The sequence below is a fragment of the Engystomops pustulosus genome, chromosome 8 (assembly GCF_040894005.1).
Source record: "Engystomops pustulosus chromosome 8, aEngPut4.maternal, whole genome shotgun sequence".
Classification (NCBI taxonomy): domain Eukaryota; kingdom Metazoa; phylum Chordata; class Amphibia; order Anura; family Leptodactylidae; genus Engystomops; species Engystomops pustulosus.
This window is the reverse complement of record NC_092418.1, coordinates 104,782,861-104,806,283: the sequence shown is the minus strand read 5'-3', so window position 1 is coordinate 104,806,283 and position 23,423 is coordinate 104,782,861. Positions and strand designations below refer to the sequence as shown.

Below are 23,423 nucleotides of genomic sequence, written 5' to 3'. Positions count from 1 at the left end.
TCTGTCATACCCACTAGTCCACTACAGTGATGCATTGCTCTCCAGTTCTAATTGGATGAGACCGGTGTGTTGAATAATTGGGAACGAATGAACCTGCCAGTCCTGTCCAATGACAGGAGAAAGAGGCCACATTTAAGGATTATTGAGGCTTTGCAAGCTTGAGCGCTGCGGAAATTGTTTTGTAAAATTGGCCAGATCTGTTCCTTACAACAATTCTGTCTCTGAGCTCCTTGGGCAGTTCCTTAGACCTCATAATCCTTATGTGCGGTTATATTCACTGTGAGCTGTTAGATCTTAAACAGACAGGCGTCTATTACTTAGGTTACATAACATAGGTGACAGGTTACGTTATTTGGCACCCCCTCTTACATGGCTCGGTTACAGCTGGGGCCCCTCTTACATGGCTCGGTTACAGCTGGGGCCCCACTTACATCACTCAGTTACAGCTTGGGGCCCCTCTTACATCACTAAGTTACAGCTGAGGCGGCTCTTACATCACTCAGTTACAGCTGGGGCCCCTCTTACATGGCACGGTTACATCTGGGGCCCCTCTTACACGACTCGGTTACATCTGGGGCCCCTCTTACACGGCTCGGTTACATCTGGGGCCCCTCTTACACGGCTCGGTTACATCTGGGGCCCCTCTTACACGGCTCGGTTACATCTGGGGCCCCTCTTACACGGCGCGGTTACATCCGGGGCCCCTCTTACACGGCGCGGTTACATCCGGGGCCCCTCTTACACGGCGCGGTTACATCCGGGGCCCCTCTTACACGGCGCGGTTACATCTGGGGCCCCTCTTACACGGCGCGGTTGCATCTGGGGCCCCTCTTACACGGCTAGGTTACATCTGGGGCCCCTCACTAAGAAGGCTCCCGCTGTTATATAAGCAGGAGACAGAGCGGGGGCGTCATCCGGATAAGCCAATCAGATGACTGTTTACATGCTCAGCAGCGCGTGTCGGAGATGTAAGCTGCTGTGTGATTGGCGGCTGTAGCGCTTGTCTCCTGTCAGGCTTCTCCCGCCCGCTCTGTGGTGTGTGATGTACATTCACTCCGCGCCGTGTACATCGGCCGCCCCCGCCCTTCCTCCTCCCAGCATGCTCTGCACGGGGCCGCCCAGTCTCCGGTTCCGGTTCCGGCGGTGGAGGAGGAGGAGGAAGAAGCCGCCGCTGACACCGTTGGACCGGCCCGGAGCCCGGGACTCGGGGGGGATGCGGGTGAGTGCTGAAGACACTAAAGAATCGTGCAGCAAAGGCCGGGCCCGGGAAGACGGGAAACTCCGGGGAGAGAAGGCCGCAGAACCGGGCCTGATGGAAGAAGTGTCCATATAATGGAGGGAGGGGGGAGTAGTGTCCATATAATGGAGGGAGGGGGGAGAAGTGTCCCTATAATGGAGGGGGTGGGGGAGAAGTGTCCCTATAATGTAGGGAGGGGGGAGAAGTGTCCCTATAATGTAGGGAGGGGGGAGAAGTGTCCCTATAATGGAGGGAGGGGGGAGAAGTGTCCCTATAATGGAGGGAGGGGGGAGAAGTGTCCCTATAATGGAGGGAGGGGGGAGAAGTGTCCCTATAATGGAGGGAGGGGGGAGAAGTGTCCCTATAATGGAGGGAGGGGGGAGAAGTGTCCCTATAATGGAGGGAGGGGGGAGAAGTGTCCTATAATGTAGGGAGGGGGGAGAAGTGTCCATATAATGGAGGGAGGGGGGAGAAGTGTCCATATAATGTAGGGAGGGGGGAGAAGTGTCCATATAATGTAGGGAGGGGGGAGAAGTGTCCATATAATGTAGGGAGGGGGGAGAAGTGTCCCTATAATGGAGGGAGGGGGGAGAAGTGTCCCTATAATGGAGGGAGGGGGGAGAAGTGTCCCTATAATGGAGGGAGGGGGGAGAAGTGTCCCTATAATGGAGGGAGGGGGGAGAAGTGTCCCTATAATGGAGGGAGGGGGGAGAAGTGTCCCTATAATGGAGGGAGGGGGGAGAAGTGTCCCTATAATGGAGGGGGTGGGGGAGAAGTGTCCCTATAATGTAGGGAGGGGGGAGAAGTGTCCCTATAATGTAGGGAGGGGGGAGAAGTGTCCCTATAATGGAGGGAGGGGGGAGAAGTGTCCCTATAATGGAGGGAGGGGGGAGAAGTGTCCCTATAATGGAGGGAGGGGGGAGAAGTGTCCCTATAATGGAGGGAGGGGGGAGAAGTGTCCCTATAATGGAGGGAGGGGGGAGAAGTGTCCCTATAATGGAGGGAGGGGGGAGAAGTGTCCCTATAATGTAGGGAGGGGGGAGAAGTGTCCCTATAATGGAGGGAGGGGGGAAAAGTGTCCCTATAATGGAGGGAGGGGGGAAAAGTGTCCCTATAATGGAGGGAGGGGGAAAAATGTCCCTATAATGGAGGGAGGGGGGAAAAGTGTCCCTATAATGGAGGGAGGGGGGAAAAGTGTCCCTATAATGGAGGGAGGGGGGAGAAGTGTCCCTATAATGGAGGGAGGGGGGAAAAGTGTCCCTATAATGGAGGGAGGGGGGAAAAGTGTCCCTATAATGGAGGGAGGGGGGAGAAGTGTCCCTATAATGGAGGGAGGGGGGAGAAGTGTCCCTATAATGGAGGGAGGGGGGAGAAGTGTCCCTATATTGTAGGGAGGGGGGAGTAGTGTCCCTATAATGTAGGGAGGGGGGAGTAGTGTCCATATAATGGAGGGAGGGGGGAGAAGTGTCCATATAATGGAGGGGGGGGGGAGAAGTGTCCATATAATGTAGGGGGGGGGAAAGAAGTGTCCCTATAATGTAGGGGGGGGGGGAGGAAGTGTCCCTATAATGGAGGGGGGGGGAGAAGTGTCCCTATAATGGAGGGAGGGGGGAGAAGTGTCCCTATAATGGAGGGAGGGGGGGAGAAGTGTCCCTATAATGGAGGGAGGGGGGGAGAAGTGTCCCTAGGGGGGGAGAGGTTTCCCTATAATGGAGGGGGGTAGTGTCCCTATAATGTAGGGAGGCGGGGGAAGAAATGTCCTTATAATGGAGGGAGGGGGGAAAAGTGTCCATATAATGTAGGGAGGTAGGGAAGGGTATACATATAATGTAGGAGGAGGAGGACCAGGACATAATTAGCATAATTATAAATGTTGATTTTAGAATTTTGGATAACAACTATAAGAAGATAGCACAGTCAGTTATCAGGATTGTGATGGGAGATTTCCTTTAAAATGTCACCTGCTGATCTCTGGGTCCAGGGAGGAAACTTAAAACTGCAATTTTAAAAAGATGAAGCCTTTTGCGCCCAATAAGGTCCCACTGATCCCAGGCGTTTTCTGGGGGACACTGATGAAACCATGTGATGTAGTGAACATCCAAATCCACACAAAAAAAAAAAGTTTTGTCTAAAAAAGAAAAAAAAACAAGCAACTTTATGTTTCCATCAGTTCTGTGCACCGATCCTTCTACAACCAGGCCCCCACTCACAGCTACAACAGAAACGGGAGGGGCAACCATAAAAAAACAAAAGGTCAACTGTGGGGAAGGCGTGGGTCACGTGGATGAGAGATGGGGACATATTTAGAAGTGAACGGGTGACTACTTACCCGAAAATCGGAAAAAAGACATTCTCACAATCTGAACACCTGGCGTACGTGAGGGAGCCACCTCTCCCTAAAAATTCATTGGAGGATCCGCCTCTCTCCTGATTTATATATTAAAGGATGAAGGGGTTCGGAGTGGTCCTAGTAGAGGATGCCCCCTATCTATGGTGATGGTAGAACCTCCTCTCCTCTAGGTGTAGAGGATGCCCCCTGTCTATGGTGATGGTAGAACCTCCTCTCCTCTAGGTGTAGAGGATGCCCCCTGTCTATGGTGATGGTAGAACCACCTCTCCTCTAGGTGTAGAGGATGTCCCCTGTCTATGGTGATGGTATAACTGCCTCTCCGCTAGGTGTAGAGGATGCCCCCTATCTATGGTGATGGTAGAACCTCCTCTCCTCTAGGTGTAGGGGATGCCCCCTATCTATGGTGATGGTAGAACCTCCTCTCCTCTAGGTGTAGAGGATGCCCCCTGTCTATGGTGATGGTAGAACCTCCTCTCCTCTAGGTGTAGAGGATGCCCCCTGTCTATGGTGATGGTAGAACCACCTCTCCTCTAGGTGTAGAGGATGTCCCCTGTCTATGGTGATGGTATAACTGCCTCTCCGCTAGGTGTAGGGGATGCCCCCTATCTATGGTGATGGTAGAACCTCCTCTCCTCTAGGTGTAGGGGATGCCCCCTATCTATGGTGATGGTAGAACTTCCTCTCTTCTAGGTGTAGAGAATGCCCCCTGTCTATGGTGATGGTAGAACCTCCCCTCCTCTAGGTGTAGAGGATGCCCCCTGTCTATGGTGATGGTAGAACCTCCTCTCCTCTAGGTGTAGAGGATGCCCCCTGTCTATGGTGATGGTAGAACCTCCTCTCCTCTAGGTGTAGAGGATGCCCCCTGTCTATGGTGATGGTAGATCCTCCTCTCTAGGTGTAGAGGATGTCCCTTGTCTATGGTGATGGTAGAACCTCCTCTCCTCTAGGTGTAGAGGATGCCCCCTGTCTATGGTGATGGTAGAACCTCCTCTTCTCTAGGAGTAGAGGATGCCCCCTGTCTATGGTGATGGTAGAACCTCCTCTCCTCTAGGTGTAGAGGATGCCGCCTGTCTATGGTGATGGTAGAACCTCCTCTCCTCTAGGTGTAGAGGATGCCCCCTGTCTATGGTGATGGTAGAACCTCCTCTCCTCTAGATGTAGAGGATGCCCCCTGTCTATGGTGATGGTAGAACCTCCTCTCCTCTAGGTGTAGAGGATGCCCCCTGTCTATGGTGATGGTAGAACCTCCTCTCCTCTAGGTGTAGAGGATGTCCCCTGTCTATGGTGATGGTAGAACCTACTCTCCTCTAGGTGTAGAGGATGCCCCCTGTCTATGGTGATGGTAGAACCGCCTCTCCTCTAGGTGTAGAGGATGCCCCCAGTCTATGGTGATGGTAGAACCTCCTCTCCTCTAGGTGTAGAGGATGCCCCCTGTCTATGGTGATGGTAGAAGAGGAGAGGAGGTTCTACCATCACCATAGACAGGGGGTATCCTCTACACCTAGAGGAGAGGAGGTTCTACCATCACCATAGATAGGGGGCATCCTCTACACCTAGATAAGAGGAGGTTCTACCATCACCGTAGACAGGGGGCATCCTCTACACGTAGAGGAGAGGAGGTTTTACCATCACCATAGACAGGGGGCATCTTCTACACCTAGAGGAGAGGAGGTTGTACCATCACCATAGACAGGGGACATCCTCTACACCTAGAGGAGAGGAGGTTCTACCATCACCATAGACAGGGGGCATCCTCTACACCTAGAGGAGAGGAGGTTCTACCATCACCATAGACAGGGGGCATCCTCTACACCTAGTGGAGAGGAGGTTCTACCATCACCATAGACAGGGGCATCCTCTACACCTAGAGGAGAGGAGGTTCTACCATCACCATAGACGGGGGCATCCTCTACACCTAGAGGAGAGGAGGTTCTACCATCACCATAGACAGGGGGCATCCTCTACACCTAGAGGAGAGGAGGTTCTACCATCACCATAGACAGGGGGCATCCTCTACACCTAGAGGAGAGGAGGTTCTACCATCACCATAGACAGGGGGCATCCTCTACACCTAGAGGAGAGGAGGTTCTACCATCACCATAGACAGGGGGCATCCTCTACACCTAGAGGAGAGGAGGTTCTACCATCACCATAGACAGGGGGCATCCTCTACACCTAGAGGAGAGGAGGTTCTACCATCACCATACACCTCCGCCACGATGATCCCACCTCCACCACGATGATTCCTCCACCACGATGATCCCACCAACCCCGCCACGATGCTCCCACCAACCCCGCCACGATGCTCCCACCTCCAACACGATGCTCCCACCTCCACCACGATGCTCCCACCTCCACCACGATGATCCCACCTCCACCACGATGATCCCACCTCCACCACGATGATCCCTCCCGCCTCCGCCACGATGCACCCGCCTCCGCCACGATGCTCCCGCCTCCGCCACGATGCTCCCGCCTCCGCCACGATGCTCCCATTAACCCCGCCACGATGCTCCCATTAACCCCGCCACGATGCTCCCATTAACCCCGCCACGATGATCCCATTAACCCCGCCACGATGATCCCATTAACCCCGCCACGATGATCCCATTAACCCCGCCACGATGATCCCATTAACCCCGCCACGATGATCCCATTAACCCCGCCACGATGATCCCATCAACCCCGCCACGATGATCCCACCTCCGCCACGATGATCCCGCCTCCGCCACGATGATCCCGCCTCCGCCACGAGGATACCACCTCCACCACGAGGATACCACCTCCACCACGAGGATACCACCTCCACCACGATGATCCCTCCAACCCCGCCACGATGCTCCCGCCTCCGCCACGATGCACCCGCCTCCGCCACGATGCTCCCGCCTCCGCCACGATGCTCCCGCCTCCGCCACGATGCTCCCGCCTCCGCCACGATGCTCCCATTAACCCCGCCACGATGCTCCCATTAACCCCGCCACGATGCTCCCATTAACCCCGCCACGATGATCCCATTAACCCCGCCACGATGATCCCATCAACCCCGCCACGATGATCCCATCAACCCCGCCACGATGATCCCATCAACCCCGCCACGATGATCCCACCTCCGCCACGATGCTCTCGCCTCCGCCACGATGCTCTCGCCTCCGCCACGATGCTCTCGCCTCCGCCACGATGCTCCCGCCTCCGCCACGATGCTCCCGCCTCCGCCACGATGCTCCCGCCTCCGCCACGATGCTCCCGCCTCCGCCACGATGCTCCCGCCTCCGCCACGAAGATACCACCTCCGCCACGAGGATACCACCTCCGCCACGATGATCCCTCCAACCCCGCCACGATGCTCCCGCCTCCGCCACAATGCTCCCGCCTCCGCCACGATGCTCCCGCCTCCGCCACGATGCTCCCGCCTCCGCCACGATGCTCCCGCCTCCGCCACGATGCTCCCGCCTCCGCCACGATGCTCCCGCCTCCGCCTCGATGCTCCCGCCTCCGCCACGATTATCCCGCCACGATGCTCCCGCGTCAGCCACGATGCTCCCGCCTCAGCCACGAGGATACCACCTCCACCACGAGGATACCACCTCCACCACGAGGATACCACCTCCACCACGATGATCCCTCCAACCCCGCCACGATGCTCCCGCCTCCGCCACGACGCTCCCGCCTCCGCCACGACGATCCCACCTCCACCACGATGATCCCTCCACCGCCACAATGCCCCCGCCTCCGCCACGATGCTCCCGCCTCCGCCACGATGCTCCCGCCTCCGCCACGATGATCCCGCCTCCGCCACGATGATCCCGCCTCCGCCACGATGATCCCGCCTCCGCCACGATGATCCCGCCTCCGCCACGATGATCCCGCCTCCGCCACGATGATTCCTCCTCTTCGCTTCACTGTTGGTGGTTTTGGGCTGCATTCACATGTTGTGTTTTGTTTGCATTTAACACATGCATTTTCAAAAAGCTGAAGGTGAGATTTTAGTAAACCCAATGTTGACAACAATGTAATTAGGCAAATCTCTTCAGCTGTTTGAACGCAAAGAAAACGCAATGTGTGAACGCAGCCTTAGGGTTATAAGTGGTGCCTCGTGACCTTCAGACATGGTGTATTTAATGGCCTCCTCCTCCATAGGGTTCAGTTTTGGGGTTCTGTATCTTCTCCCAGTATTGCTCAGTTTTGTCTTTTATCTGCCTTGTGTTCTTCTATGGAGTTGTTCGTGGTGAGCTGCCCAACAGGATATGGAAGGGGAGGACATTGCTCATTTCTTAGGCCACGTTCAGACGATGCGTTGCGTGTTTTGATGTGTTTTTGCCGTAATCTAAAGGCTTCAGCTTGTGCTCCCCGAGGTCGGCGCGGCTGCTCTTCGTTCTTCTGTACAGCCGACAGGGACGTGGCCATGTTATCTTCCTGGCCAGCGCATACTATGACGTCATCAGTATCAGTATAGTAGGGGGCAGGTTGGGCTGGCTGTATACTACGGGGGGCAGGCTGGGTTGACTGTATACCACGGGGGGCAGGCAGGGGTGGCTGTGTACTACAGGGGGCAGGCTGGGCTGGCTGTGTACTACAGGGGGCAGGCTGGGTTGGCTGTATACTACTGGGGGCAGGCTGGGGTGGCTGTATACTACTGGGGGCAGGCTGGGGTGGCTGTGTACTACGGGGGGCAGGTTGGGCTGACTGTATACTACCGGGGGCAGGTTGGGCTGGCTGTGTACTACAGGGGGCAGGCTGGGTTGACTGTATACCACAGGGGGCAGGCAGGGGTGGCTGTGTACTACAGGGGGCAGGCTGGGCTGGCTGTGTACTACTGGGGGCAGGCTGGTCTGGCTGTATACTACTGGGGGCAGGCTGGTCTGGCTGTATACTACTGGGGGCAGGCTGGTCTGGCTGTATACTACTGGGGGCAGGCTGGTCTGGCTGTGTACTACTGGGGGCAGGCTGGGCTGGCTGTGTACTACAGGGGGCAGGCTGGGCTGGCTGTGTACTACAGGGGGCAGGCTGGGCTGGCTGTGTACTACAGGGGGCAGGCTGGGCTGGCTGTGTACTACAGGGGGCAGGCTGGGCTGGCTGTGTACTACAGGGGGCAGGCTGGGCTGGCTGTGTACTACAGGGGGCAGGCTGGGCTGGCTGTGTACTACAGGGGGCAGGCTGGGGTGGCTGTGTACTACAGGGGGCAGGCTGGGCTGGCTGTGTACTACAGGGGGCTGGCTGGGGTGGCTGTGTACTACAGGGGGCTGGCTGGGGTGGCTGTGTACTACAGGGGGCAGGCTGGGCTGGCTGTGTACTACAGGGGGCAGGCTGGGCTGGCTGTGTACTACAGGGGGCAGGCTGGGCTGGCTGTGTACTACAGGGGGCAGGCTGGGCTGGCTGTGTACTACAGGGGGCAGGCTGGGCTGGCTGTGTACTACAGGGGGCAGGCTGGGCTGGCTGTGTACTACAGGGGGCAGGCTGGGCTGGCTGTGTACTACAGGGGGCAGGCTGGGCTGGCTGTGTACTACAGGGGGCTGGCTGGGGTGGCTGTGTACTACAGGGGGCTGGCTGGGGTGGCTGTGTACTACAGGGGGCAGGCTGGGCTGGCTGTGTACTACAGGGGGCAGGCTGGGCTGGCTGTGTACTACAAGGGGCAGGCTGGGCTGGCTGTGTACTACAGGGGGCAGGCTGGGCTGGCTGTGTACTACAGGGGGCAGGCTGGGCTGGCTGTGTACTACAGGGGGCAGGCTGGGCTGGCTGTGTACTACAGGGGGCTGGCTGGGCTGGCTGTGTACTACAGGGGGCTGGCTGGGCTGGCTGTGTACTACAGGGGGCAGGCTGGGATGGCTGTGTACTACAGGGGGCAGGCTGGGCTGGCTGTGTACTACAGGGGGCAGGCTGGGCTGGCTGTGTACTACAGGGGGCAGGCTGGGCTGGCTGTGTACTACAGGGGGCAGGCTGGGCTGGCTGTGTACTACAGGGGGCAGGCTGGGCTGGCTGTGTACTACAGGGGGCAGGCTGGGCTGGCTGTGTACTACAGGGGGCAGGCTGGGCTGGCTGTGTACTACAGGGGGCAGGCTGGGCTGGTTGTGTACTACAGGGGGCAGGCTGGGCTGGCTGTGTACTACAGGGGGCAGGCTGGGCTGGCTGTGTACTACAGGGGGCAGGCTGGGCTGGCTGTGTACTACAGGGGGCTGGCTGGGCTGGCTGTGTACTACAGGGGGCAGGCTGGGCTGGCTGTGTACTACAGGGGGCAGGCTGGGCTGGCTGTGTACTACAGGGGGCTGGCTGGGGTGGCTGTGTACTACAGGGGGCAGGCTGGGCTGGCTGTGTACTACAGGGGGCAGGCTGGGCTGGCTGTATATTACAGGGGGCTGGCTGGGGTGGCTGTGTACTACAGGGGGGAGGCTGGGCTGGCTGTATATTACAGGGGGCAGGCTGGGCTGGCTGTGTACTACAGGGGGCAGGCTGGGCTGGCTGTGTACTACAGGGGGCAGGCTGGGCTGGCTGTGTACTACAGGGGGCAGGCTGGGCTGGCTGTGTACTACAGGGGGCAGGCTGGGCTGGCTGTATATTACAGGGGGCTGGCTGGGGTGGCTGTATTGATACATCTCCTCCATTGAGTCTAAATTGTGTTTACGTAAAGACACCAAGTTAACAAACTTGTTAACACAAATGTAAACGCCTCATGTGCACTCAGCCCCACAATTGCTTTCTAATTCCTGATAGATTTCAGCTGGTGTCATGACTTTTCAGGGCTTTCCCGGGCTGTGGTCACACGTGGTGTTTCAAAAACGGATGCGTTAAAACTGCTTAAAAACGGGCCAAGAACGGATTCAAAACGCCACGTGTGACCGCAGTCTAAAACTCACCTCCCCGTCCCCGGTAGTGTGGACCTTCTTTTATTATAACTGAGAATGGGCGAATTTTGGCAAAATAACATTTTATAAATTATGTGAATTAGCCGGAGGCGCTCAGCAGATCGTCAGCAGGCTCCTCCCCTTTGTAATTTATTCACACCCATTTCCTCCTGGCTCTGCCTACTGACGTTCTCTGAAAATCTTGGGAATAGCGCACCTTAAGACAAGCTATTCCCTAGCATGCAGGAGATTTGCATTGGCATCACCAGCTTTCCGAAAGTTCCGTAGGCGGAGCCAAGAGGCAACGAGGTGTGAATAAATTACAATGGGGAGGAGCCTGGAAGAGGGAATGCACAAAAGGTGTTTTGCATTTCCTGCATGAAAAACGTGTGATCCAAGTGTTTCAATGTCAACACGTGTGCAGACATGAGACTTGTGAACGCGGTTTTACCCGCCATCTATGGTGATTTCTTTACCGACACGTGGAATGAGAATGTTAGATCAACCACAGGTACGGGAAGTGTTTACACGCAGGTACTAGCGCCACATGGGCTTGTTACCCATACTTCTGCCGTTGGGCCGAAGCTCCTTCCTGTAGCGCTTGAATTTAGTTTCAAAACACATTTCAACTGCTGGGTGTGAACACAGCCCGACACATAGGTTTACCCAGACGATGAACATAAAGGGCCCCCAGTACATCTCGCAAGACAGCAACGCTAGCGAAACTTGTGAGCGCACCTTGACCCTGAGTATTCTCCAGATTCACTGCTAGACCCCAGATCTTCTCCTCCTTATGGTTATTGGGGTCCCTGCACCCCCCTCCCATATTGTCATAAAAGCTTCACAAAGGGTACACACGTGTTATACTGCCCCCAATATCTGCTAATCTGTTCCATGTTTCTCTTTCAGCTCTCTGTATGAATTATGAACATTGAAAGCAGCAACATCGAGGGTTTTCTTAAATGTGGTCACACAAGTGTCCTGCAGTCTCCTTCCAGGGGTCTGGCAGGACTAGGGGGACGTGAGCAGCCCCCCACCATCACCTTGCCCCGGACAGAGCACAGCCTCAGCACAGGGGGCAGGAACATGATGTCACAGGATGAGCTGATGGTACAGGAGGAAACTGTGAAAAATGACGAAGAGGACGTGGACGCCCAGCACAGGCTGCTGCCCCAAGGATTCCAGTATGCGGTCAGTATGGGACCCCCTGTCCTCCTCCCCTGCACGATGCTGCAATACTGGGCCTTCAGCTGCAAGCATGGTGGGAGGTGTAGAAGAACTTGTGTAGTTTTATGTTTTGCAGCCGCTGAGGTTCTTATTTTGGGGTTATGCAGCAGCTGAGTTGTGTATTAAGAGGTTCTGCATTATCTTAGGTGTGTATGACAATGTTCTGCAGCAGCTGAGGTGTGCATGATGATGTTATGCAGCAACTGAGGTGTGCATAACTATGTACTGCAGCAACTTGGGTGTGCATGACAATGTACTGCAGCAGCTGATGTGTGTATGATGATGTCATGCAGCAGCTGAGGTGTGTAGGATCATGTTATGCAGCAGCTGAAGTGTGCAGGCCAATGATGTGCTGCAGCAGCTGAGGTGTGTATGATGATGTCATGCAGCAGCTGAGGTGTGTAGGATCATGTTATGCAGCAGCTGAAGTGTGCAGGCCAATGATGTGCTGCAGCAGCTGAGGTGTGTATGATGATGTCATGCAGCAGCTGAGGTGTGTAGGATCATGTTATGCAGCAGCTGAGGTGTGTATGAGGATGTTCTGTGCCAGCTGAGGTGTGTATGATGATGTCATGCAGCAGCTGAGGTGTGTATGATGATGTTCTGCAGCAGTTGAGGTGTGTATGATGATGGTCTGCAGCAGTTGAGGTGTGTATGATGATGGTCTGCAGCAGTTGAGGTGTGTATGATGATGGTCTGCAGCAGTTGAGGTGTGTATGATGATGGTCTGCAGCAGTTGAGGTGTGTATGATGATGGTCTGCAGCAGTTGAGGTGTGTATGATGATGTTCTGCAACAGCTGAGGTGTGTATGATGATGTTCTGCAACAGCTGAGGTGTGTATGATGATGTCATGCAGCAGCTGAGGTGTGTAGGATCATGTTATGCAGCAGCTGAGGTGTGTATGAGGATGTTCTGTGGCAGCTGAGGTGTGTATGATGATGTCATGCAGCAGCTGAGGTGTGTATGATGATGGTCTGCAGCAGTTGAGGTGTGTATAATGATGGTCTGCAGCAGTTGAGGTGTGTATAATGATGGTCTGCAGCAGTTGAGGTGTGTATAATGATGGTCTGCAGCAGTTGAGGTGTGTATGATGATGGTCTGCAGCAGCTGAGGTGTGTATGATGATGTTCTGCAACAGCTGAGGTGTGTATGACGATGTTCTGCAACAGCTGAGGTGTGTATGATGATGTTCTGTAACAGAACATTGGGGCTGTGTAGGTGGTGACTGGGTAAAGCGGCAACCGGGAGCAGGAGGAGCTATGAAATGTGTGGACTCTAAAGTGTACAATTCTTTTTAAAAAGTAAAGTCCGCAGGGCAGCGCCCACAGCGCTAGGGGTGGTCATACAGGGTGCGAAGCGTCTCATACATATCGTGGCTTCTCCTTAAAGATTCATGTAAAACAAGAGATGAAATTCACAGACGAGATGGAGCCGCACTTGATTGAGAACAAGCAGCTGCTGGAGCCAGTGGACCTACAGAAGAAGAAGAAGAGGAAGCAGAGATCTCCAGCAAAGGTACAGCATAGCTCAGTGTCCATGGGACAGTGAGGGGGGAGATCTGTCTGTGCACTTATGTTACACACATGTATGTATGTATTTCAGATCCTCACTATTAATGAGGACGGATCTCTGGGTCTGAAGATCCCCAAATGTCACGTGTGTGAGCACTGCAACGCAGCCTTCAGAACCAACTACCACCTGCAGAGACACGTCTACATCCACACAGGTAGCAGCCCGCCACCTGAAGGGTGTACAGTGTAACATCCTGACCCTATAAGGAAAGGCAGTGCCCCCAAACACCCTCTACGGCAGCCCCGCTAGTACTCCCTCTACAGCAGCCCGCCGATTCACCCTCTACAGCAGCCCCCGCCGATTCGCCCTCTACAGCAGCCCCCGCCGATTCGCCCTCTACAGCAGCCCCCGCCGATTCGCCCTCTACAGCAGCCCCCGCCGATTCGCCCTCTACAGCAGCCCCCGCCGATTCGCCCTCTACAGCAGCCCCCGCCGATTCGCCCTCTACAGCAGCCCCCGCCGATTCGCCCTCTACAGCAGCCCCCGCCGATACGCCCTCTACAGCAGCCCCCGCCGATACGCCCTCTACAGCAGCCCCCGCAGATACACCCTCTACAGCAGCCCCCGCAGATACACCCTCTACAGCAACCCCCGCAGATACACCCTCTACAGCAGCCCACACAATCTCCCGTTACCCTGCACCCACCTTTTAATATCAGGACTTGTCTGTTGTTGCAGGGGAGAAGCCGTTTCAGTGTAGTCAGTGTGACATGCGCTTCATTCAGAAGTATCTGCTGCAGAGACACGAGAAGATCCACACGGGTGAGTGAATAGTATGTGCCCCCCATATTCTCTGGTCCTCTCTGTCCTTTCAGGTAGTAATGAGCGTTTTATCTTACAGGGGAGAAACCTTTCAATTGTGACGAATGTGGAATGCGCTTTATACAGAAATACCACATGGAAAGACACAAGAGGACGCATAGTGGAGAAAAGCCGTACCAGTGCGAATATTGCCTACAGGTGTGTAATAATACCGGTTACTGCCTACAGGTGTGTAATAATACCGGTTACTGCCTACAGGTGTGTAATAATACCGGTTACTGCCTACAGATGTGTAATAATACCGGTTACTGCCTACAGATGTGTAATAATACCAGTTACTGCCTACAGGTGTGTAATAATACCAGTTACTGCCTACAGATGTGTAATAATACCGGTTACTGCCTACAGATGTGTAATAATACCGGTTACTGCCTACAGGTGTGTAATAATACCAGTTACTGCCTACAGGTGTGTAATAATACCGGTTACTGCCTACAGATGTGTAATAATACCGGTTACTGCCTACAGATGTGTAATAATACCGGTTACTGCCTTCAGATGTGTAATAATACCGGTTACTGCCTACAGATGTGTAATAATACCGGTTACTGCCTACAGATGTGTAATAATACCGGTTACTGCCTACAGGTGTGTAATAATACCAGTTACTGCCTACAGATGTGTAATAATACCGGTTACTGCCTACAGGTGTGTAATAATACCGGTTACTGCCTACAGATGTGTAATAATACCAGTTACTGCCTACAGGTGTGTAATAATACCGGTTACTGCCTACAGATGTGTAATAATACCGGTTACTGCCTACAGATGTGTAATAATACCGGTTACTGCCTTCAGATGTGTAATAATACCGGTTACTGCCTACAGATGTGTAATAATACCGGTTACTGCCTACAGATGTGTAATAATACCGGTTACTGCCTACAGATGTGTAATAATACCGGTTACTGCCTACAGATGTGTAATAATACCAGTTACTGCCTACAGGTGTGTAATAATACCGGTTACTGCCTACAGATGTGTAATAATACCGGTTACTGCCTACAGGTGTGTAATAATACCGGTTACTGCCTACAGATGTGTAATAATACCGGTTACTGCCTTCAGATGTGTAATAATACCGGTTACTGCCTACAGATGTGTAATAATACCGGTTACTGCCTACAGATGTGTAATAATACCGGTTACTGCCTACAGATGTTTAATAATGCCTTGCACTGCTGTCTTTTAAATGCCGCCACCAGCTTTGGCAGTGGCATCGGAGGAGTTAATAGCCGCGATTGGTGCAAGCACCGACCACGGTTATTAGCGGTGGGGGTTTGCTGCAATAAGCAACAACCCCCACCTGTGTATGAAGAAGGCTCAGCCCATGAGCTCTCTTCACACACCCCCTGCATTCTAAGCGTTAAGGGGTTAAAGGTGAATATCTCTGGTAATGTAAAGCATCCATACAGAATCCATATTGTATTACCCGTCAGGCAAAATAACCCCCAAATTAAATAAATTTTCATAAACTGCCATTAGAGAGCATTGCCCCTATCCCTTCATTGTCCCTCTACATGCCTGTAAATCTAAGCAATGGGGTCCTAAAGCTGTATGCAAATGACCTGTGAGAGATCCAATGAGTCATTAGCATATTCAAGCTGTCCATCTTATTCATGAGTGGGAGGCACAGCCACACCCCCAGTGCATGACTGAGAGCCTGTATAATGAAGTGAGGCTGTATAATGATGTGCTTCCTGGTGCTGGTGGCCACGCCCCCTGCAGCCTGTGTGTGCATGAGTGTGTGTATAGGAGAGATACAGCAGCTCCAGGCAGCCATGTTATAGGAGTCAGGTACATGTGTAGCTGATGTCTGTGTCTGTGTATGAGGAGGATGCAGCCTGTCAGCAGATGCAGCACACACACTAGCCATGCTTTACTATACATTACACACAGACATGAGCAGAGGGAGGAGAGGGGAGGGGTAACAGGGGTGACATCACTGCCTCTGACCATGTGACCAGCCTCATTTACATAATAAAGAAAAGATCATTTTGCAATGATTAATGTATGAAATAACTAGATAAAGGCTGGGATGGGATCCTTGTGAGCTGCTCCAACAGGTAGTAGTGACAGGACTAGTGGCAGAGACCTGATGACACGTGTCCTTTAAAGAGAACCCGTCATGCAAAATAACCCCCCTAAACTAAATATATTTTCATAAACTGCCATTAGAGAGCATTGCCTCTATCCCTTCATTGTCCCTCTACATGCCTGTAAACCTAAGCAATGAGGTCCTAAAGCTGTATGCAAATGACCTGTGAAATGTCCAATGAAGCATTAGCATATTCAAGCTGTCCACTCTATTCATGAGTGGGAGGCACAGCCACACCCCCAGTGCATGACTGACAGCCTGTATAATGATGTGAGGCTGTATAATGATGTGCTTCCTGGTGCTGGTGGCCACGCCCCCTGCAGCCTGTGTGTGCATGTGTGTGTGTATAGGAGAGATACAACAGCTCCAGGATACAGCCATGTTACAGCAGAACATGTCAGATTCATGTGTAGCTGATGTCTGTGTCTCTCACCTGTATATTAGGAGGATGCAGCATGTCAGCAGATGCAGCACACACACTAGCCATGCTTTACTATACATTACACACAGACATGAGCAGGGGGAGGAGAGGGGAGGGGGAACAGGAGTGACATCACTGCCTCTGACCATGTGACCAGCCTCATTTACATGATAAAGAATAGATGATTTTACAATGATTAATGTATGAAATAACTAGATAAAGCCTGGGATGGGATCCATGTGAGCTGCTCCAACAGGTAGTGGTGACAGGACTAGTGACACAGACCTGATGACAGGTGTCCTTTAAAGTGGAGATTCTCCTTTAATATGACGCCTAGAATGTGTTTCTGGGTGCCAGGATTCCAGAGATACAGGCGATACAGGTGTGGAAAAATGCCAGATACTGCCTACAGGTGTGTTATAGTTCCAGAGTCCCGCCCCCCAGGTGTGTAATAGCCCCCAGTTGTGTCTTGGTACTACCTGCAGGTATATATTTGTACTACTACTATTGCTGCTGCTGGGGTGCAAAGAAATTAGTTCTGTGTTTTTTCTAAAATGAAGTTAAATTAGTTGAAGGGATTTTCCAGGTTATTTAGTAGCTCAGCGCATTCACAGGTGGCTGGGGAAATGAATTGGATGCATTTGTTGTACTGATGTGTTCGTGTGACCATGTACTGACTGCACCTTTATCCTCTGACAGTTCTTCTCCAGGACAGACCGTGTCCTGAAGCACAAGCGCATGTGCCATGAGAACCGGGAGAGGAAATCTGGGAAAAGCGCCAGCAAATCCTCCCTCCTCCCCCCTGACAGCGACCTCTGCTTCCCCGCCTCGTGCAAGGATTTATCCAAGAAGAAGCCGCGGGTGGACAAGATGAAGCTCCTGGGGATGAGCGAGAAGGAAAACCCACTGGAGAAAGTGGAGCAAAAAAAAGACAGGAGCGACTTCCTCCCCCTCTTCCCTGACAGCACCAAAGTAAAAGACGAATTCATGGTGGCGGAGTACGCGGTGGAGATGCCGCACACCTCTGTCAGTGACCTGCATCTACAAGAGCCCGTGTCTGGAGACATCAGTCCTCCAAAGCTGCTGATCAAGAAGGTGAACAGCAAGAAGAGCGTGAAGAACGCGCTGGATCAGAGCCCGGCCCTGGCAGCGCTCTCCGGCTTTGACGACGGTAAGGTGGCAAAGTACACGTTTGAGCTGGTGGATAAGCAGGCGCTGCTGGACTCGGGAAGCAACTCCGACATAGATCACAATGATCCACTCCAGGAAGGAAGCGCCAAGCCGGCCAATAGCAGCATCAACTATGACGAGGCCATGCACTTCTCTAAGAAGAAGCGCTACCTGCTGGCTGCCAGCAGCAACAGCGGCAGCAATAGCAGGGAGTACGCTCTGAATGTGGGCACCATGGCATCACAGCCATCCGCCACCCAGGCAGCAGTGGCCAGTGTCATGGATGAAAGTGGCACGGCCGCCCTTCTAGATCCGCATACGCTGAGCGTGGACATGAAAGCCGGCCACGACAAGAATGTGATTCCAGACGAGGTGTTACAGACGCTGCTGGACCACTACTCGCACAAAGCCAACGGCCAGCATGAGATCTCCTTCAGCGTGGGGGATACTGAGGTGACCTCCAGTATTTCCATAAACTCCTCTGAGGTGGGGGAATCCAGCCAGCCAGAGACCCTGGGGGCCCCCGCTCAGGTCCCTACATCAGACAAGGCCAGCATGCTGCAGGAGTATTCTAAGTTTTTGCAGCAGGCGTTGGAGCGGACTAGCCAGAACGATGCCTATCTGAACAATACAAGCCTTAACTTTGTCACCGACAGCCAGAGTCTCTCCAGTACGGCCACCTTCCCCCCGCTGGACAAACACGTCTACGCCACACTACCCATCAGCACTTTCCGAGCAGGACTGAGCACCCCACTCAGGGTGTCCCCTGACAAATCTCATTTTGGCCTCATTGTGGCCGACTCTCAGAACGCCTTCAGCTTTACAGCGGATGATGGTAGCCACACGTCCCCTGCCCCCTCCTCTTCTACACAGGATTTTATAGATCAAGTGACTGGACAGAAGAAGGCTGATCCTCCGCCTGTTCATCAGACCTACCAGCTGAACACTTTTGAGCCACCCTTCAGGGCACAGTACCACAGTACTCGACCCGGAATATCCCCCCAGTTCAGTGCTGCCAATGGACAGGTGACCCTGCGGCAGCCCCCCACCAGCAGCAGCGATTTTACAGACTTCTCCCTGGTAAATGTTAATGAGAGCAGGACCCCCGACCCCGCTAGCAGCCAGACTTTTGGCTAGGTCATTATTTGCCTTTCAAGACGTCACTGTGTTACAGCAGCTGCCTGCTCCATACCCGCCGTGTGTAGCGTACAGCCGCATTCCCTGACAAGGCCTCGGGTGCCACCTGTCCCCTGGCCATCCTGTGTAGCGTACAGCCGCGTGCCCTGACAAGGCCTTGGGTGTTGTCTGTACCCCTGCCCGCTGTGTGTAGTGTACAACCATGTGCCCTGACAAGGCCTCAGGTGCCCTCGGTCTCCAGCCCGCTGTGTGTAGCTTACTGCCACATGCCCTGACAATGCCTCGGGTGTCATCTGTACCCTTCCCTGCTGTGTGTAGCGTACAGCCGCGTGCCCTGGCAAAACCTTGGGTGCCCTTGTACCCCTACCCACCGCATGTGACAGCCGTGTACCCTAACATGGCCTTAGGTGGTGCCTGTACCACTTCCCGCTGTGTTTAGCGTACAACCGCATTCCCTAGCAAGGCCTAGGGTTCCACCTGTCCCCTACCCCCAGGTGTAGCATACAGCCGCTTGCCCTGACAAGGGCTTGGGTGCCACCTGTACTCCCGCCTCCCATGTGTCCTTACAAGGCTTCAGGTAGCGTCTGTACCCCTGTCCACCTTGTGTGGTGTACAGCTGTTTGCCCTGAAAAGGCCTCAGGTGGCGTCTGTACCCTGCCTGCAGTGTGTAGTGTACAGCCGCGTGCCCTGACCAGGTGTAGTGTGCTGTAAGGGGCTGGCACTGGCTTTACTCTCCATGTTGTGGTGGTCGGGGGTCCTGGATAGGAGATGTTAGTGTGTTTGCACAGTCCTGTCACATGCACCGAAATGATGACCCAATCTCCAAAGGGTTTAGTCCCTGCTGTGGGTAACCCTTGGGTGGTCACTGGAGACACTGACTTTATCCCCTGTCCCATAAAAATGTAGATATTTGGCACTTTAGTGAGAGCATTTCAAGTTGTGATAGGAGTACAAGCTCCGCAATCTTATGGGTTTTTGTCTGCAGAGCATTGCTCCTGTGTCATTAGAGTGCAATACTCTGCAGCGGAGAAGCACTTACCTTTTATATACGTAGGTCTTTTTTTCTGGATTCTTTTCCAGTGCACAGATCTCGGACTTTGGATTTGTGTGTGGCCAGACTGCGGTATACATATATACTCTGCGCCCTGATTCCTCGTCTGGGACCTTTTATATGTTTTTAGCTTTTTGTTACGGCTGTAAAGTCTTAATGTTAGTGGCAGGAATAATTAATGGGAAAAAAAAGAAAAAGTTTGTTTTTCAGCTTTTACTTGTGACCCGGTGGATGATGCGGGCGCTGGCGCAGCGGTCGATTTCCATCAGAGCGGCGTCCCAGGTCCTCCAGATAGATAATGCAGGAGCCGAGGGTCCGGGGGTCTGCACCTTAACTACTGAGTCATATGATAGAGCAATTCCAGCCGCAGGCGACCAGCCTAACACTGCCCCAGGGGGGCGCTGTTCCTACATTTACATGGGCTTCATGGGAGCTCAGGGTAGTTGTCACAGGAGAATCTGTTTCCCTGATATTGCGGCTGGACTTGCTCTGTAAGCACTTTATAGACCTGCAGTTACCATATGCCGTGGTCCTCGTAGCGTCTGTACGGTCCTGCAGCGCTCTGGGGGATCCCCGCGTCCGTCCCGACATTTCAAGCTCTTAGATCCCCTATAGATGAACTAAAGCACTTATACTGAAGCCAGCGGCTCTACTGCCGCTCCTGGTTACCTCGCCTTGTACAATGCTGCCACATTTAAAAATGGCGTCCAGAAGGAGAACTCACTCATTGTAATCCCCTGTCAGACAGCGGGAAAGAGGGGGAGCGTTTGACTTTCCAAGAAAATCCTCACTGGGACTGAAACTTGGGTATGAGGGCGGCCGCCCATGCAGTGCGCTGCAGCTCCGTAAGAGATGTCATGATTCACTCCCTTCATCAGGACCTCTGCCAGCGAGTCAGTACACAGCGTGGCACATGTACCACGTGCAGTGTCCTGTGTATAGTGCAGGGGTGAAAGATTCACGACCTCTGTCGCATGTTCTTCCTAAATATGGCGCCCCCTGCACTGCCCCGACAGAGTGCACCACTTTTTTTTTTTGGTGCATCTAACATGGGACACACAATTCTGTTGGATGCACTGAATACCGGTGCATGCTCTTCCATTATCTGGCGCCCCCTGCTGCTCGGGAAGCAGCACTAAATCTTTTAGTAAAATGCTCCTTTACGTGCAACCGAGACGCACAAATGGCGCAGACATTTTACAAATAGACGTGCAAGATACGGGGGCTTATTTACTAAGGGTCCACGGATCGCACTATTGCCGGACTTCCCTACGTTTTTCGGTTTTGCACGACCATGACAGGTATTAAACAGGCAATTGTGTTGCACGTCATCAGATTTTGGCGCAGCTGCGCTGCTTCCATGCAACACCAACGCGGGATATAAAATTCAAATTGTGTCGCAAGACAATGCACTTACATGCACCAGGAAGAAGAAGGTGAACTCCGGGGACCTGAGTGGGGCAGCGACACCTGCAGGATATCGGGCGCACGATTTTAGTGAATCGCCGCACAGGGCGTTATCGTTGGACAATGCACTTTCGGTGACACTCCTGCGGACAGGTAAGTAAATGTGCCCCACAAAGACCTTATTTATAATCTGTTTATTATGTGAGCAGGAACCTTGTCCCCATTCACTGACAACAAGCAGTCAGCCTGTTTTGTCTTGGCTTCTATAGATCAGCCATGTTAGCTGTGCACACTGCAGAGGCAGGTGCCACACTCGGATCAGTCATGATGCTAGGAGCCCCTGCTGAGATAGTAGTCTGATCTACGGTCTATGAGGCTGATCTAGGTGACCCTGCAGTAGTTCAGCTACCGGTGTCCAAGGCTTGTTACTTCTTGTAGTATGTACATAGTGATGGTCACAATTTCTTCCCTTCTTATCTCCTGCAGTTTTTCGGGTGGTCCTCTATGAGGGAGTAACTAGTGGTTGTAGACCCCCATGTAGCTAGCGCCCCCCGCAGTCTGCTCTCTGCACTTTATGATGATTTTAATGGTACCTTTTATTTCAAGTTTTTCTTTGATTTGACAAGATGGAGCTTTGTTACTACTGCAGCATTAATCGGGTGCAGACCCAGGGACCCCACCGGTGCTTCAGGTCTCTCACACTAAACAGCTCTTAGAGAGACCATCCCATATATCTGTACTAAAGTCCTTGATGGGTCTGAATGTTAATAATCTCACTGGCTTATCCTCTGCCCCACACTTCTGCACCTTGCTGGAAATATCCACAGAGGGCAGTGGGAAAGCTGGGTGACTCAACTAGAGTCCTGGCACTTCTGCTGACCCAGACCTCCTCACATAAGGACACTGGGAAAGCTGAGTGTCTGATGTAAGGACTGTATGGTTGATGGGTATCATCCAACCTCTTCTAGAGACCTGGCACATCCCCTGGCCCAGGCCTCTGCACCTCAGGACACTGGTAAAGCTGGGTGACTGAGTAGATGGCTTGAGGACAGGTAGTGTTATGGCACTGGGTGGGAGCCTGACCTCTGTGATATCCACATGTACTACTACTCCCCCCATAAATATGAGATTGGAGGTTGCACAAGGATGATGATGATCCTTATTACAGTATTAGTTCCATTCTTACCCCTCATTACAGTATTACCCCTCTCCCATCTTTTCCAGTCTTCCAGGGAATATGTTTTATCATGAATTGGATTAATTTGACATTTTTCCCTAAATTCAGTGATCAGAGGGTTGATGTGATTCCTCCTCATCCTGTTTGCAGGTTATAGTAGGTCGCTCTGTGATATCTGCGCCTCCCGGACATGTTACATTGAGGTGGGAGGCGTCCTGTGTTCAGATGTCAGGGGTCTCTACTGTGTGAGCGTCTGACGCTGCGTCCTGGTGCGTAATATCCTTATATCTAAGTGTTCCTCACAGCTGAGGTCTTGTTACAGTGTATCAGTGGTCACAGTCATCTTCAGCACTTACCTGCACTAATACATTGTAACAAGCTACCATAACACAGGAAGCATAACATGTATCTGAGGACCACCAAGAATGGTCTGGACTGGATGCAATTGTAACAAATCATCAGATTTGAGAAGTTTTAGGGTCGGCTCTCAGGTTCTGGATTTCAAAAACTGAGATCCCCTTGGAATTGCAGAGCTAAGATTAGGGGAGGTCTGTCAGGCAGATAGACCGCCGTCTACGGTACATAGCGGTTACGTTGGCTCCTCCCCTGCACCCGATCGCAGTGTAATACAACTCTATATATATTGTTTTTGCCTTGCAGTTGCAGTCAGTCACCAGCGGGGGGCGCACTCATATGTATTCTGTTGCTTTAATTTTGACGCTCGCTTGTTCAGAGATTGCCACCTGCCGGCAGATTCCTGACCGAACTGCAGATCATCTTCATTTCTAAAGAATAAAATCAATTGTGTACAATTTTTTGTGTGGAATCATTACAATATACCATACAAATACGTTCTCCGGGATGGGATAAGGAAAACATTGCCTCCGTAGCTACATTGTAAGGCAGACCCACCTAAA

General features: G+C 52.9%; 1 protein-coding gene across 1 annotated transcript; it reads left to right on the top strand.

Moving 5' to 3' along the window:
* The first annotated feature begins 1,030 nt into the window (after positions 1–1,030).
* Positions 1,031–23,318, top strand: ZNF148 (zinc finger protein 148). Its single transcript, XM_072122136.1, has 7 exons — positions 1,031–1,219; positions 11,333–11,614; positions 13,041–13,166; positions 13,254–13,377; positions 13,902–13,985; positions 14,065–14,183; positions 17,264–23,318. The coding sequence occupies exons 2-7, from the start codon at positions 11,348–11,350 to the stop codon at positions 18,869–18,871; spliced, it is 2,328 nt and encodes a 775-aa protein (XP_071978237.1). The 5' UTR covers positions 1,031–1,219; positions 11,333–11,347; the 3' UTR covers positions 18,872–23,318.
* Positions 23,319–23,423: the final 105 nt, after the last annotated feature.